Raw genomic sequence first — 17464 nt, 5'->3', positions numbered from 1 at the left:
GGACAAAACTAGCTAAGAGGAAGTTTCCTCATCTTTTTCACAGGGCAAACATAGAAAATAAAAATCATTTTATTGCACCGAAGTAAACATTTTATTGTAAAGAGCTGGAGTGAGTCACCCGAAAACTTAAAGCGTTTGGAGGAATCAATACCTTGGCCAAAAGAAAGACAACATAAATAGAACACAAAAACTCCTTTGCTCTCCATTCTCATGTAATTCATGTTCTTTGGAGCAGATGGAAAAATGGACTTATATTCTGCTTTCTACACCTTTGAAAAACAGGAAACCAAATTTCCAGCATTTTATAATTTGAAAGCTAGCTGTGAAACCTTACTCTGTTCTCAGTCTTACCTTCCTCATCTATGAAAAGATATGTAATTATAGTTGTCTTGATCAGAAGTATAATATTTGTATAAACACTAAGAAAATAGGAAGCATTACAAAAATGAATTAGCATTATGTTAAATACTGTAATACTAATATACCTCTAAAACAACCATAAAACAAAACAACCTTCCAAAACTAAAATATAGTTGTGGCTAAATTACTTCATTTCAGAAATACCAAGGAACTCTTACTAATGTATTCATTCTTGTAGCATATCCACATCTGAAACATCTCGGGGCCAAATGTGTTTCAGAATTCAGAATTTTTGAGATTTTAGAAATGTAGTACACACACTATATATTATGAAACACCCCACCAGAGTGTATGGCAACACCCTGTAATCAAATACATGATTGTTTTTGCAACAAAATGTAAGAATATTCATACAAAGCAGAATTTTTAAAAAACACTACAAATATCCTTACACCAGTTCAGGTTAGGTTTTGCTAACAAATTAATTTGTACCAAACATAAGAAAAATGTTCCAGTTTTTGGAGCTTTTTGGATTTCAGAATCGCATATAAAAAATTGTGGAGCTGTGGTAGAAGACTATTTGCCAGTCAATTTCAAATACTTTTATGAACACTGTAAGGGTACAATGTATTCCTTAATTACTGTAAGCAAATGAAAAACAAGTGCTTATAACATGAAGTTGCATAATGTTCCTAAAATATAGTCTCCTTCTGACATCACAGGTCAACAGGTAATTTTTGCCTTATATGTTAGTCCATTAGGACAAAAACATAATAGTTTCAAAACCGTAACATTTTGTAAAGTAAACATTAGAAAATATACTATTTACTGCCTTCAAAGTGGCTAACAGTGCATGATTTTCTTTAAGACGCATCAAAACAGCAATAAGTAAATGAAAGAAAAGAAAGTAAGAAAACTTTCAAAATAATGCCTTTTGAAAAGACATGTACAAAGGTGTCATTAGTCAGAGAGGTATGACTGAGGATTCACTAAGCAGTTGGGCAAACTAGAAAGGAGAAAGGAATTGAGAAAGAGCTTTTTGTATCATTTATAGTAAAATCCAATCAGACCAACAAGATGGTGAACTGGGAAAGAAAGTTCAGATGAACAGGATTAAAACACAACCAGTAAACTGTTCCCCACCCAGTCCCCCAGCCAAGAATTTCTTACCTTTAACGATTTGGCCCCCTTTTTGTCACCTGCAAACATGGATTTCTCGTCAAAGTGCATGGGAAAGGACCTAATGAAATGAAAATATTATAAGCTACAGATGAAAAATTCAAGCTCTGGTAGAATTTTCTATCCCTACAAATACTTAATATTCAGAATTTACTCATGTATAAGGTTTGGTAACGTGGGAAGGTGGCAAACAGTTTAAACTATTCAATCAAAGAGTAAAGCAAGATAAAGAGGGCTTTGTAATTTATGAGAGTGTAATGTTTTGAAGAAATTACGTGACAAAAATAACCTAAAAATTAACTAAAAACAATTTGTGTGAAAAAATGTACAAAACTCAACATTTTAAAACATTTTTAAAAATTTAATGCATAATTTACCTTAGACATTTCTTAACCCAACTCTCCTCTGTGCTCATTTTTAACAATCAGTAAAGTGCAGTTTTATACACCCAGGATTTTTTTTTAAAGGTTATATTGTAGAACGTAAGGCTAATGTCCTCTTAGGTAATCTATCCTTATGCTAGCACCTATTACCATCTGAATTTAAGTAGCAACTGGAAGAATACAAAATTGGTAGAAAGAACAGTAAAGTAGCATTAAATTTTGGTACTACATAAAATTTAAAGTTATATTTAAAAATACAGCCTATTCTCAAGTGTGAAAGTTTATGCAACAAAGCTTTATAGACGCTTTTCAGTCAACATTTTTAGAAATATCTTTAAAATGCTGCCATTCTATGGAACACTTTCCTTCTCAGTTCTAATTCTCCCTCTTCCTAATTAATTTTCAGGAGTCAGTTTTTGTTGTATCAATATTTCAAGAACTACCTCACTCAACTACAGAGTGGAGAATTTCAGATCACTGACAATTCAATTCTTACTTTGTATCTTGAAAGATATTCAGTAGAAGGGTTTTTGTGTCAGCATCCTCTTTTACATTTCCAGTGTAAAGATCGACAATTGAGCGCTCAAAGTAAGGGGCCACCTTTGATAAAGCTCGAAGCTCAATTAAATATAAAAAGTACAGATTCTTTAGCCTTCTTGGGCCTTCTCCCTTGGTTTCCACAGGGTCGAAGCGGCGTTTAAATTCTTTCATATTAGGTCCCCAGGTAGGTTTACCCCAGGTTTCTAAAGAGAAAGAGAAATATATTATACACTCTTAATAAACAGGATTTTTGCTCTATAGAGAATATGTATTTTTCCCCAACAATTTTTATACTAATATAAAAAATCTGATTACCTTCCAAAAGATAATCTGCACATAGATGTAAATTGATACTAGCATGAAGTCCCGATATAAGCTTATAGAAGACTCTTTTCTCCAAACACAAACCTATTCAGAAAAATATTGAAAAAGAAATCACATCCATTTAGATAACAAAAATACTGAATCAAAAGGATTAGGTACATGGGCTTATTTTTAAAGTTAAGATTTGAGGACATTAAAAACAAATCAAGGACTAATATAAAATAATTAGATTGAGATACTATCACTAGAAGATAAAATGAGATTCTGACTTCAGAATGGAGTTAACTGAGTATGATAACTTAGTGCAGAATAAGATACAAATGTCTGGGCTACTGGAGGTCCAAACACTATGGATGCACTTGGAAAAGTCCTCATGTTACCCAGAAGGCAACAGCACAGATTTTTTGTGGTTTAGGCTAAACTAAAGCAGATATAAAGTCACTGCTTTGGCATAACAATAGCTGTTTCTCCTTTTCCTTTCCCTATAGATGTTCTTTATTTGAACCTACTTGTTAGTGGAGGAAGAAGAGACTGAATTCTATTTCTCTCCTTCCTCCAGATTCTTTAGTGGTTCCTATTAATCCTTTGCCCTGGAATTCTCTAATTCTACTTAACTGTATGTTCCACAGGTAAGGAGGAAAAACTTGGAAAACAGACATCCAGGAGTTTCAGCCAATTAAAAAAAAAAGTGTGATTATTTACTATGTGAGTAAAACCGTATCAAGATGGAGTTCAGGAATATGATGGAAATTTATTTTATGTAGCCTTCTTAAGCCACACAGGCTTTTGCTCAAAACAGAGGTCAAGATAATTTCACCATCCTATCCATCCCCTGCCTCCATGGCTCTGAAGCAAGTAGCTAATAGGAAAAGATAATTATTTTGAGATCTCATTCGCTAATTCAGAATTCTTCCTAGAACATTCTCATCACCACGGATAGAGACCAAAAGGTAGAAATTCAGCTCTATTTTGTGGCTTCTTCATAAAAGTATATGGCCAAATTTGAATGTTTATGGTACCAAGGGTTATAAACAATGTGAATAACTTTGATAAAACATTAGGTATTAACTTCTCTAGTAAAACTTTTAATCAAATCTGTTATCAAGTACCAAAATGATCAGATTTGAAGTTCACTTTCTCTTCCTTCCAACCTACTTCTCTAAGCAGTAAAATATCTAAAGACAAGAGAAGGGGCCTCCCTGGTGGCGCAGTGGTTGAGAGTCCGCCTGCCGATGCAGGGGATACGGGTTCGTGCCCCGGTCTGGGAGGATCCCATATGCCGCGGAGCGGCTGGGCCCGTGAGCCATGGCCGCTGGGCCTGCGCATCCGGAGCCTGTGCTCCGCAACGGGAGAGGCCACAACAGTGAGAGGCCCGCATACCGCAAAAAGAAAAAAAAAATAAAAATAAAGACAAGAGAAGGGAAAATAGGCAAAGCAAAGCTCATGAAAATTCATATGCCTAAAAATGAGAACATGAAAACTAGGAGGGAATCTAATTTGCAAAGCCCACAAAGCCCCTTACCTAAAAGGGCATGGGTGGTAAGAGGGAAGGAAGGAGTAGATATGTACTTCTGTAAACTGTGAAAATTAGGTAACTTCAAGCAAAATCTTAATAATAAAAAGATGAGCCAAGTGAATGTACCAAGACGACACACAACACTCTTAGCAGAAAGTGCTGGAGAGGTGCTCCCTGCCTGCGGTCTGCTGCCAGCCCTAATGCCTGGCAAATCCAACTATTCAATTTAGAAAGTGGTTCTCCTCTTCCTCTTCTGGATTTAATTTCATTCAAATTCATTTTCATCAACTGAATTACAGGACATCAATATATAACTTTTTCTCTCACAAAAGGGCTAGATATATTGTAACACTATTATTTGGCATTTGTACATTGTTTAGTGATTTTCGAAGCAGTTTTCACAGGCATCATCTACAGTGTAGGTAAGCTGGATGGCTAGTGCCACTCTTGTGCCCCAGATCAGGAAACTGAATCTCAGAAAACTTGAGCCAGTTACCTATAAATAGGAGTGCTCGTTGGACTGTGTATCAATATTCAGAGACTACCATCAATAGGATACTAGGAGAGTGGTTGATATAGTATACCCTAGAATCCGATACTGCCCATAAATTTCATTCTCATCCTCCATGATCAATATGCAGAGTCTCTGACCACCTCTTTTAACCTAAATACTACTTTTCACAATTTGTGCTCTTAAAATAAAGCTAATTAAACAAAGACAAGCATCTCTTCCCACATTGGCCATTTATCAGTATAATTCCTAGCAGTATTTGCACATCAAAAATAGTTCATTGGGGCTTCCCTGGTGGTGCAGTGGTTGAGAGTCCGCCTGCCGATGCAGGGGACACGGGTTCATGCCCCAGTCCGGGAGGATCCCACATGCTGTGGAGCGGCTGGGCCCGTGAGCCATGGCCGCTAGGCCTGTGTGTCCGGAGCCTGTGCTCCTCAACCGGAGAGGCCACAACAGTGAGAGGCCCACGTACCGCAAAAAAAAAAAAAAAAAAAAGTTCATTGGGCTTCCCTGGTGGCGCAGTAGATAGGAATCTGCCTGCCAATGCGGTGGACACAGGTTCAATCCTTGGTCCAGGAAGAGCCCACATGTCACGGAGCAACTAAGCCCAGGCGCCACAACTACTGAGCCTGAGCTCTATAGCCCATGAGCCACAACTACTGAGCCCACGTGCCACAACTACTGAAGCCCGCGTGCCTAGAGCCCGTGCTCCACAAGAGAAGCCACCGCAACGAGAAGCCCGCGCTCCGCAACAAAGAGTAGCCCCCGCTCGCCGCAACTAGAGCAAGTCCGTGTGCATCAACGAAGGCCCAACACAGCCAAAAAAAAAAAAAAGAAAAAAAGTTCATTAAAAAAAGAGAAATCACGTTCATAAGTTAACACGACTGATTAACAAAGATAAAATGGAATTAAGTGCTTAGTTTAACTCAGTAGAGTTCCTATAAGGTTATGGCTATGAAATATCCATTTTCCAGTGTCATTCAACTTGCTTATCTTTCATTAATATATTTGAACTTTTGGTTTCATAAATTAATGGCAATTTGGTAAAATTTTTAAAAGCATCACATATCCAGTTATTAACCAAAGTTGTTAAAATCCTAGAATGTTTCAGCTTTCCATTAATAACATTTCATAATTTCAACACTAGAAAATATAAGAATGCGAAGGTATGTGATATATTGGGATCTATATTACTTTATCCTTTAGTTAGACAAGTTTAGACTATATGTGTAAACATGTTTAAAACCTGAATTCAAATTCATCTTCCCTTAATTTCATATATAAAAAAAAGTACTTCCTTCCAAAAAGAATGCCTCTACTTAAAAAAACAGACTTGCATAGTGGTTGCTAGAAAAGTAGTTTGGATGAATATTACATACAGAATGGAAATAAGACTGGGAACCAGTTCTGGAACCCTCATGACCACATCTGCCCTGTATATTTCCACAACACTGGTTTTTAGCTGACCAGTATCCTCAAATTTTTCAAATAATTTTATCCTAAACTATAATAACCTAAAACATGTTATTTTCTTTCAAACACTGTCAAGATTTAATGAATCCTAAAACTTACAAATATATATTAAATAAATTCATTTTTTGCAAGATGCCAATAAATTTAAAATGCAGACATTAAATTTACCTTCTAGCCACGTGTAGAACGATTCTCCTAAAAAACAAAACAAAAACAATCAAAATTATACACACACACAGAATTGGGTGAAAATGTTTAAATGGTCATTCAGAAATAAGAATAAATTAAGTCTATAAAATATTTCTCATGACAGATTAAGGAATATGTCCACTGCTCATGTGTAATGGAAAAATAGGCATATGGTTCTAGAAAATAAAGTCCAAAAGTTACTGAAGTAGTTTTGGGAAAAAGTTCTTATAAATGACATTTTGACTTGTAAAATTTTTGAGAAAACTTCCAGTCAAAATATTATGTAAACCTTATTCACTTGAAGGCTTAAATATCCATAAGTATGAGGAGAAACAATCTTAAATTTGCTTTAGTTGATAACCATAGTATTATTCAAAACTTCCAGAAAAAAGTGAATTATAATTAATATGAAAATCAAATTATTAATTCCATTTTTCCTGAGCAATAAACCTAAATATATTTCCTCAATTATCTAAAACTACTAAGTTTTAAGAGATAATAAAAAAGTTCCCTAAATTTTCAAAATAATTCTTCAGAAAAGTTAACAACCAGAATATGAAGCAGCCTTCCTTGTGTACTATGCTAAAAGAACTATTTCTAGCTCAATATTGTTCTGAGTGAAAAGAAAAATGGCAGTCAATAAAGATAAAAACAGTTAATATACTTCCTAAGTTACTCATCCTTATTTTAATTGCGAAAAGCAAAGCACGATGATAAAAACTCAACACGTAGGTGAGTTGAGCAAGGAGTCCAGGGGACAAATTAGATGGTGGGGAATTACTTTGCCTCCTGAGAGTCTTTACCCTTAGCAAAACAACACAAACATCTTCCTAGAGAATCATTCATTCAACATACTCTTACTTAGATGATACTCTTACACAAAACATCATTCATTATCTCACTTGTTTACTCAAAAAGCCCCAGCTGCTAACAGGAAAAGTCTAGCTCCTAAGGTCCTCAATAATCTGGTCTCTACTCATCTTTCTAATTTTAAATTACCCCATATATGAAGGTCTTTCCTACACTCCCCAAACATGCCTTGTTTTTCCTTTCTCAACCCCTTGGTCCATACTGTCATCCAAGTAGCCCACACTATCCAATTCTACAGGCTTTAAATCAGTCCATCATTCAAGTCCATCTCAAATGCCACCTCCTCCAGTAAATTTTCCCAGTGAGGCAGGATCTGTTCTACCTCTGAAGAGCTACACCACCTACTGTTGTACTATGTATGTAATACTTCTTTATTATCACTTATGTACAGTGCTGATCATTCCTACTATACATATTTTTAGCTCCTAGAGGGAAGGCACGTTTTATACATTTTTCTATCCTTTACAATGCTCATCACAGTGCCCTTGACACATAGGGCAACTTTATTTTTAAAAATAAATCTATTTATTTATTTATTTTTGACTGCGTTGGGTCTTTGTTGCTGTGTGCGGGCTTTCCCTAGTTGCGGCGAGCGGGGGCTACTCTTTGTTGCAATGCACGGGCTTCTCATTGCGGTGGCTGCTCTTGTTGTGGAGCACGGGCTCCAGGCACACAGGCTTCAGTAGTTGTGCCTTGTGGGCTCTAGAGCACACACTCAATAGTTGTGGCGCACAGGCTTAGTTGCCCCACAGCATGTGGGATCATCGCGGACCAGGGACAGAACCCGTGTCCCCTGCACTGGCAGGCAGGTTCTTAACCACTGCGCCACCAGGGAAGTCCCTAACATAGGGTAACTTTAAATTATAAAAAACACTCTTATTTTTTTGGCCACCATTGATTGGTAGCTATTTTCTGAAAAAAAATAGGATACTTTCTTTTGAATTAAAAACAGGAAAAGATCAAATTTTGATCATTAAAGGCATTTCTTCTACATTTGAAGCAAACATAAAATGAGACTTTTAACTTACCATCATCTTCTCCTGAAAGACAAAATAATAGACAAGATTTTAGAAAATGTCTTACACAGTTCAGATTCCAATCCTATTTATTTATGGGATTAAAACTTACTATGTGTTAAACTACTAATTATACCATGAACCTTGCTCAGTGTGTAGTTACCCTGTAAATAAGACTTCTTAATAAGAATACAGGCCAAAGAGTACAAGATTTTCACATATGTTTTATGCAATAAATAGTATCAGAGAGTAACTAAACAATCATAAAGACCACTAGTTTCAATAATTAACAAATATACAGTCACTCCTTTAATCATTATGCACACAACTCTCTGAACATGTGTTTCCAGACTGGAGTACTTTTCTTTCTTAAGTTACTGCTCCTCAGCACATATTCACCTTAATAAAAGCACTTCCCAAACTCTAGTCAGTGAAAGCATCCCTGCAGGGGTTATGGGGCTGCCTAAATGTGGGGGAGAGGCCAGAAGGCTGGGCTTTCAGGCTCCACAGCAGCCCTGTCTTGATTAGCTTTACATGTGGAATTCTGACAGAAAATTTCATTTTTGGAAAAAAGCTGTTGGAAAGCTAGCTGTGGAAGCCAGGAATAGTGTGGAAGAAACACAGTTAAGAATATTAACCACCAAACCAGCTCTACAACAAATGCTAAAGGAACTTATATAAGTGGGAAACACAGAGAAGAAAAGGACCTACAAAAACAAACCCAAAACAATTAAGAAAATGGTACTAGGAACATGCATATCGATAATTACATTAAACGTGAATGGATTAAATGATCCAACCAAAAGACACAGGCTTCCTGAATGGATACAAAAACAAGACCCATATACATGCTGTCTACAAGGGACCCACTTCAGACCTAGGGACACATTCAGACTAAAAGTGAGGGGACAGAAGAAGATATTCCATGCAAATGAAAATCAAAAGAAAGCTGGAGTAGCAATACGCAGATAAAACAGACTTTAAAATAAAGAATGTTACAAGAGACAAGGAAGGACACTAAATAATGATCAAGGGATCAATCCAAGAAGAAGATAAAACAACTGTAAATATTTATGCACCCAACATAGGAGCACCTCAATACATAAGGCAACTGCTAACAGCTATAAAAGAGGAAATTGACAGTAACACAATAATAGTGTGGGACTTAAACACCTCACTTACACCAATGGACAGATAACACCTCACTTACACCAACAGACAGATCTTCCAAACAGAAAATTAATAAGGAAACACAAGCTTTAAATGACACAACAGCCCAGATAGATTTAATTGATATTTATAGGACATTCCATCCAAAAAGAGCAGATTACACTTTCTTCTCAAGTGTGCAGGGAACATTCTCCAGGATAGATCACATCTTGGGGTCACAAATCAAGCCTCAGTAAATTTAAGAAAATTGAAATCATATCAAGCGTCTTTTCTGACTACAAAGCTATGAGATTAGAAATGAATTACAGGGAAAAAAACACAATCACACGAAGGCTAAACAATATGTTACTAAATAACCAAGAGATCACTGAAAAAATCAAAGAGGAAATCAAAATATACCTAAAGACAAACGACAATGAAAACACGATGATCCAAAACCTATGGGATGCAGCAAAAGCAGTTCTAAGAGGGACGTTTATAGCTAGACAAGCCTACCTCAAGAAACAAGAAAAATCTCCAATAAACAATCTAACCTTACACCTAAAGGAGCTAGAGAAAAAAGAACAAACAAAACCCTAAGTTAACAGAAGGAAAGAAATCATAAAGACCAGAGCAGAAATCAATGAAATCGAAACAAAGAAAACAATAGCAAAAATCAATAAAACTAAAAGCTGGTTCTTTGAGAAGATAAACAAAATTAATAAACCATTAGCCAGACTCGTCCAGAAAAAGACGGAGAGGACTCAAATCAATAAAATTAGAAATGAAAAAGGAGAAGTTACAACAGACACTGCAGAAATACAAAGCATCCTAAGAGACTACTACAAGAAACTCTATGCCAATAATATGGACAACCTGGAAGAAATGGACAAATTCTTAGAAAGGTATAACCTTCCAAGATGGAACCAGGAAGAAACAGAAAGTATGAACAGACCAATCACAAGTAATAAAATTGAAACTGTGATTTAAAATCTTCCAAGAAACTAAAGTCCAGGAGCAGATGGCTTCACAGGTGAATTCTATCAAAAATTTAGAGAAGAGCTAACACCCATCCTTCTCAAACTCTTCCAAAAAATTGCAGAGGAAGGAACACTCCCAAACTCATTCTATGAGGCCACCATCACCCTGACACCAAAACCAAACAAAGATACTACAAAAAAAAGAAAATTACAGACCAATATCACTGATGAATATAGATGCAAAAATCCTCAACAAAAATAACAGAATCCAACAACACATTAAAAGGATGAAACACCATGATCAAGTGGGATTTATCCCAGGGATGCAAGGATTCTTCAATATATGCAAATCAATGAATGTGATACACCATATTAACACGTTGAAGAGTAAAAACCATACGATCATCTCAACAGATGCAGTAAAAGCTTTTGACAGAATTCAACACCCTTTTATGATAAAAATTCTCCAGAAAGTGAGCACAGAGGGAACCTACCTCAACATAATAAAGGCCATATATGACAAACCCACAGCAAACATCATTCGCAACAGTGAAAAACTGAAAGCATTTCCTCTAAGATCAGGAACAGGACAAGGCTGCCCACTCTTAGCACTATTATTCAACATAGTTTTGGAATTCCTAGCCACAGCATCAGAGAAGAAAAAGAAATAAAAGGAATACACATTGGAAAAGAAAAAGTAAAGCTGTCACTGTTTGCAGATGACATGATACTACACATAGAGAATCCTAAAGATGCCACCAGAAAACTACTAGAGCTAATCAATGAATTTGGTAAAGTTGCAGGATACAAAATTAATGCACAGAAATCTCTTGCATTCCTATATGCTAACGATGAAAAATCTGAAAGAGAAATTAAGGAAACACTCCCATTTACCACTGCAACAAGAAGAATAAAATATCTAGGAATAAACCTACCTAGGGAGACAAAAGACCTGTATGCAGTAAACTATAAGACACTGATGAAAGAAATTAAAGATAATAACAACAGATGGAGAGATATACCATGTTCTTGGATTGGAAGAATCAATATTGTGAAAATGACTCTACTACCCAAAGCAATCTACAGATTCAATGCAATCCCTATCAAATTACCACTGGCATTTTTTATAGAACTAGAACAAAAAAATCTTAAAATTTGTATGGAGACACAAAAGACCCCGAATAGCCAAAGCAGTCTTGAGGGAAAAAAGTGGAGCTGGAGTAATCAGACTCCCTGACTTCAGACTATACTACAAAGCTACAGTAATCGAGACAATATGGTACTGGCACAAAAACAGAAATATAGATCAATGGAACAAGATAGAAAGCCCAGAGATAAACCCATGCACCTACGGTCAACTAATCTATGACAAAGGAGGCAAGGATATACCATGGAGAAAAGACAGTCTCTTCAATAAGTGGTGCTGGGAAAACTGGACAGCTACATGTAAAAGAATGAAATTAGAACACTCCCTAACACCATACACAAAAATAAACTCAAAATGGATGAAAGACCTAAATGTAAGACCGGACACTATCAAACTCTTAAGAGGAAAACACAGGAAGAACACTCTTTGACGTAAATCACAGCAAGATCTTTTTTGATTGCCTCCCAGAGTAATGGAAATAAATACAAGAATAAACAAATGGGACCTAATGAAACTTAAAACCTTTTGCACAGCAAAGGAAACCATAAACAAGATGAAAAGACAATCCTCAGAATGGGAGAAAATATTTGCAAACAAATCAACGGACAAAGGATTAATCTCCAAAATATATAAACAGCTCATGCAGCTCAATATTAAAAAAACAACCCAATCCAAAAATGGGCAGAAGACCTAAATAGACATTTCTCCAAAGAAGACATACAGATGGCCAAGAAGCACATTAAAGCTGCTCAACATCACTAATTATTAGAGAAATGCAAGTCAAAAGTACAATGAGATATCACCTCACACGAGTTAGAATGGGCATTATCAGAAAATCTACAAACAACAAATGCTGGAGAGGGTGTGGAGAAAAGGGAACCCTCTTGCACTGTTGGTGGGAATGTAAATTGGTACAGCCACTATGGAGAACAGTATGGAGGTTCCTTAAAAAACTAAAAATAGAATTACCATATTACCCAGCAATCTCACTACTGGGCCTAAACCCAGAGAAAACCAGAATTCAAAAAGAGACATGCACCCCAATGTTCACTGCAGCACTATTTACAATAGCCAAGTCATGGAAGTGACCTAAATGCCCATCGACAGACGAATGGATAAAGAAGATGTGGCACATATATACAATGGAATATTACTCAGCCATAAAAAGGAACGAAATTGGGTCATTTGTAGAGACGTGGATGGATCTAGAGACTGTCACACAGAGTGAAGTAAGTCAGAAAGAAAAAAACAAGTATCATATATTAACGCATATATGTGGAACCTAGAAAAATGGTACAGATGAACCATTTTGCACAGCAGAAAGTGAGACAGATGTAGGGAACAAACGTATGGACACCAAGGGGGGAAAGTAGCAGCGGGTGGTGGTGGTGGTGTGATGAATTGGGAGATTGGGATTGACATGTATACACTGATGTGTACAAAATGGATGACTAATAAGAACCTGCTGTATAAAAAAATAAAATAAAATTCAAAAAAAAATTAAACAGCTGTTAATCAACAATTGGTGGTTTCAATGGAGAAAGCATATAAACAGCATTAGTGAGAGCTATTGCATTACTTCCTGGGGTACCCACTTGTCACCCAGGACCCATTCTCTCCCTTACCTAGTCTTTTGTCTCCCTCTTCTACACTTGTTTTTTCTCTGCTCCTCTTTCCTCCCTCCATCCTTTTCTCTATGCACTTTCCTTCCTCTCTTCATCTTTCCTACAGCCTCATGTCTCTAGTTTATCATAATATGGAAACGAAGTATTTCTCAGGACTTGATGCTTTTATTAAATGAACAATTATATTTTCTGCTTTAAGAGTAAGTGATCCATATATATGGAATCTAAAAAAAAAAAAAAAAAAGGTCCCATCCTAGGGGCAGGACAGGAATAAAGACGCAGACGTAGAGAATGGACTTGAGGCCACAGGGAGGGGGAAGGGTAAGCTGGGATGAAGTGAGAGAGTAGCCTAGACATAAATACACTGCCAAATGTAAAATATCTAGCTAGTGGGAAGCAGCACCATAGCACAGGGAGATCAGCTCCGTGCTTTGTGACCACCTAGAGGGGTGGGATAGGGAGGGTGGGAGGGAGACGCAAGAGGGAGGGGATATGGGGAGATATGTATACATATAGCTGATTCACTTTATTATACAACAGAAACTAACACAACATTGTAAAGCAATTATACTCCAAAAACGATGTTAAAAAAAAAAAAAAAAGGGCTTCCCTGGTGATGCAGTGGTTAGGAATCCGCCTGCCAACGCAGGGGACACGGGTTCAGGCCCTGGTCGGGAAGATCCCACATGCCGCGGAGCAACAAAGCCCATGAGCCACAACTGAGCCTGCGCTCTAGAACCCGCGAGCCACAACTACTGAAGCCTGCACGCCTAGAGCCCATGCTCCGCAACGAGAGGCCACCACAATGAGAAGCCTGCACACTGCAACAAACAGTAGCCCCCATTCGCCACAACTAGAGAAAGCCCACGCACAGTAATGATGACCCAGCACAGCCACAAAAAAAAAGATGTAAAAAAAAGGAGTAAGTGATCATAGAAAAGGTCTGAAAGGATACCTTCCAAACTCTGTACTACGGAAAAGAAAAAGTGTGTGGAGGCAGGTAGGGGTCGGGGAAGCATTCCCTTTTTACTTTATATAACTTTTGCATTGTTTCAATTTTTATAAAATCTTGTATAATAAAAACATTTAAGTTGAAAATGGAAAAGTTATGAGGTAAAAGTAGTAAAAGAGACAAAGGATAAGAAGCCATGCACACCTTCTTCACACTCCGATTATCTTGCCCAAGCAGTTTCAGGATGAATTTGGGAAAACTATTGGCCATACTGTGAGTGCACATCTGAGAGCAGTCCATTCATTCAAACTTCCTAAGTCACTCTCGTTCTGAGAAGTGCCTAAAGAGATGAATCTAGACCAGGAAATTCAAGTTCCTAAATCAATCCTGGTCTAAAGAAAGCATTAGAATGGCACGTCAATCACAGGGCCGCTCCCAGGGTTTGAGTCCTCGTTGAGAATAGACTGAGGACACGCCTAATAATTTTATATTGAATAAACTCCAACTATGTAAGACAATGCTGTCCCATATAACTATAACAACAGCCATATGTGTAATTAAAATTTTTTTCTAATAAAAATTTGTTATGTTTTCTAATATCCACATTTTAAAAAGCAAAAGGTATACATGCACTGCAGTACGTCAACAATTTGTTTTGTGATGCAAGAGTTAAAGTAGTTCTACCAAAACAATCAGGTTCTGTTTAATGGTAAAAATATTTTATACTACTTCAGTTTTTAAATTGAAATGAACTAAAATGACGTAAAATTTACTTTCACACTAGCCACATTTCATGTGCTCAACAGCCTGATGTGGCAAAGTGGCAACCTAACTTTCTGATACTTCTCTGCATCCTTCTGAATCAGAGTGTCGTGCATCGATCAGCACTTGGGCATTACCTGGGAGTCTCACCCACGACTTACAGAATCAGAACCTGTATTTAACAAGGCTCCTAGGAGATTTGTATGCGTACTGAAGTCGGAGAAGCATGCTATGAGTCAGTGGTTCTGAAAGCGGCTGCATACTGGAATCATCTGGAGAGCTTGAAAAACACCAATGCCTGGGTCCGAATTCCAAAGACTGTGACAACTGGTATGGGACAGGGCCTGGGCATTTAGATTTTTACCAGTTCCTCAGGAACCTCTAATACATATAGATTACTCATATATTCTAATTTATTTTATATATAGCTCCTAATGTAGGGCCTGGCACATATCAGGCAGTCAATAAGTGACAGTAATTATATAAAACGTGGAAATCTTGAGACCTAACTATGAACTAATCTTATACTTTTGATCATTCAAATTAAGCAAAAATATAAAATAGTTGAAAATTTTCTCAACATATAATTACAAAGGTATCTTGTAAACAATTTCTAAAACCATGAAAATGTATCAAAAACCCACCTCGGCTGGGTGCCAGAGGATTTAAAGGACGATAAACAGATCGAGGCCTGAAAAAGAAAATACAAAACTCAAACGTAAAATGGTTTGACATTTTGATGTAATTTTTTTCAAGAGAAACAAGTATTCCCCTTCTTCCACCCTCCCTCTAGTCAATCCTCCTCTTTCCCCTACCCCCTCCAGTTACTTGAAACAGTTTTCTTCGTAGATGCTGTTCCACACTCTCCACGCAGAGGACCCTTTATAGCCAGTGTAACGCTCAGGGTTCAGCAAAAGGTCTACATACTGAGCAGCTGGAGATCTCTCATCTGAACAAGAAACAATTCATAAAATCATCCACATTTCACTATTTATCTAAAATTTACCATTACAAAGCAAACAGGACTATCCAAAGGTTAGAGAAATGCTACGCTTTCAAGTCATCTCCAACTTAAACGGTAGAGTGGTTAGCACACTTGTGACTGTCCTTGACCCAGGACTTAAAATAACTTGAACTTGAGAGAGGAAAAATAACTGCTCACTTTCTTTTGGACGCTCAATGCCCTCTTACGGAATGTAACAGGCTTTACCTTATTAGAGGCATTAATCATTTCTTAAGTTTTAACCACTAGGACTGAAAAGACCTAACAGAATCATAACCTGTTCTTAATATTTTATGTGATTGCCCCCCTATGTATATATCTACCTAAACACATACTTGAAACATTTATTTTGTTTGCATATATTGTATCTTAAAAAAAAAAAAAAAGATTTCCGTGATACTTTCTACTTGGATTTACGAAGTAAATGGTGCAGTAACTTTGTGATTCAAATTCGATCATTTATAGAGTTACACAATGTTGTAGTAAAAAAAAAAAGTTACAAATTTATTTTTACCAATGTTAATATATTGGTTAACATATTAATTGGTTAACATATTGGTGAGTAGGCACAACTTCAAGAATTTATTAACACATTTAAAATTAAATAACGATTTTCTGTGTTGAAACTCAAATTAGTATTACTAGATCTCCACTATTTGGACAACATTTTGATAGAGATCTCTGGGGGATACAAAAGATAAAGAAAAATGGTTTTAATGGTCACATTCTGGGTAGAAAAGGGAAGCACACGCTTTTCGATCTACAGAAAAATTATAATGACTATGCTTCACACATCTATGCTAATACCACCTATAAGCTGAAATGCTATGTATGTTGGCATGGATGTATTCTTTTATGTACATGCTTCCTAATTTTTGGTGTCACGGTATTAAGTCAATGGTATATAGACACCTAACTTGAAACAGGGACAAACATGGTCATTAAAATATGGCCCCTCTTGCTTTCATTACCTATCAGTCAAAAATATTCATTGGCCATTCAATGACCGTAGATTGAGATGATCCATAATCTTAAGGGAAAAAAAAGCAGCGTCCTGATCCATGCCTTTCAAAAACTACCTGATACATTTGTGATGTATAAAGAGTACAAAGATAATCATAACTTACCATTACTAAATGAGTGGTATCTAACTTACAGACAATGAAAACATGATTTTGAAGAATACTGGCTCTATTTCCAGCACTAACATTATACAGATATTCCACTAAATAAGTTAAAGCACAGAAAACGTTAACTTACAGATGGATGAACAGAAACTGTTGAAGGACATTTATTGATCAGGACTTAAAACAATAATTTAAAAAATCTTAATTGAAAAATAAAAATTCAAATCATTTAGTTAATAAAATATGGATTTTACAGTAAAATTTTAAGTTTTACAATTCACTAATTTCTGTTATATATTTTAAATTTGAGTTGTTCTCAATTAAGTTCACTTGCAAAACTGACTCAGTTATGTATAAG

The 17464-nt window shown here is 36.4% G+C and overlaps 1 protein-coding gene across 5 annotated transcripts in view; it reads right to left on the bottom strand.

Moving 5' to 3' along the window:
• Nucleotides 1-17464, bottom strand: part of ERO1B (endoplasmic reticulum oxidoreductase 1 beta) — a 64915-nt gene that overhangs the window by 10827 nt on the left and 36624 nt on the right. For 4 of the 5 annotated variants that reach the window (XM_082645556.1, XM_082645557.1, XM_082645554.1 and 1 more), the window contains exons 7-13: nt 15805-15925; nt 15621-15667; nt 8374-8385; nt 6455-6481; nt 2778-2870; nt 2419-2665; nt 1531-1600 (exon numbers count right to left, since the gene is read on the bottom strand). In XM_082645556.1, coding sequence (XP_082501682.1) covers nt 1531-1600; nt 2419-2665; nt 2778-2870; nt 6455-6481; nt 8374-8385; nt 15621-15667; nt 15805-15925 — 617 coding nt within the window. The remainder of the gene's footprint in view (nt 1-1530; nt 1601-2418; nt 2666-2777; nt 2871-6454; nt 6482-8373; nt 8386-15620; nt 15668-15804; nt 15926-17464) is intronic. The other variant, XM_082645558.1, reaches the window with a different exon arrangement.

The sequence above is a fragment of the Mesoplodon mirus genome, assembly GCF_964341445.2.
Source record: "Mesoplodon mirus genome assembly, chromosome: 2".
In the NCBI taxonomy this organism is placed as follows: domain Eukaryota; kingdom Metazoa; phylum Chordata; class Mammalia; order Artiodactyla; family Ziphiidae; genus Mesoplodon; species Mesoplodon mirus.
Note: the sequence above shows the minus strand (reverse complement) of the source record. Positions and strands in the feature narration are given on the sequence as shown.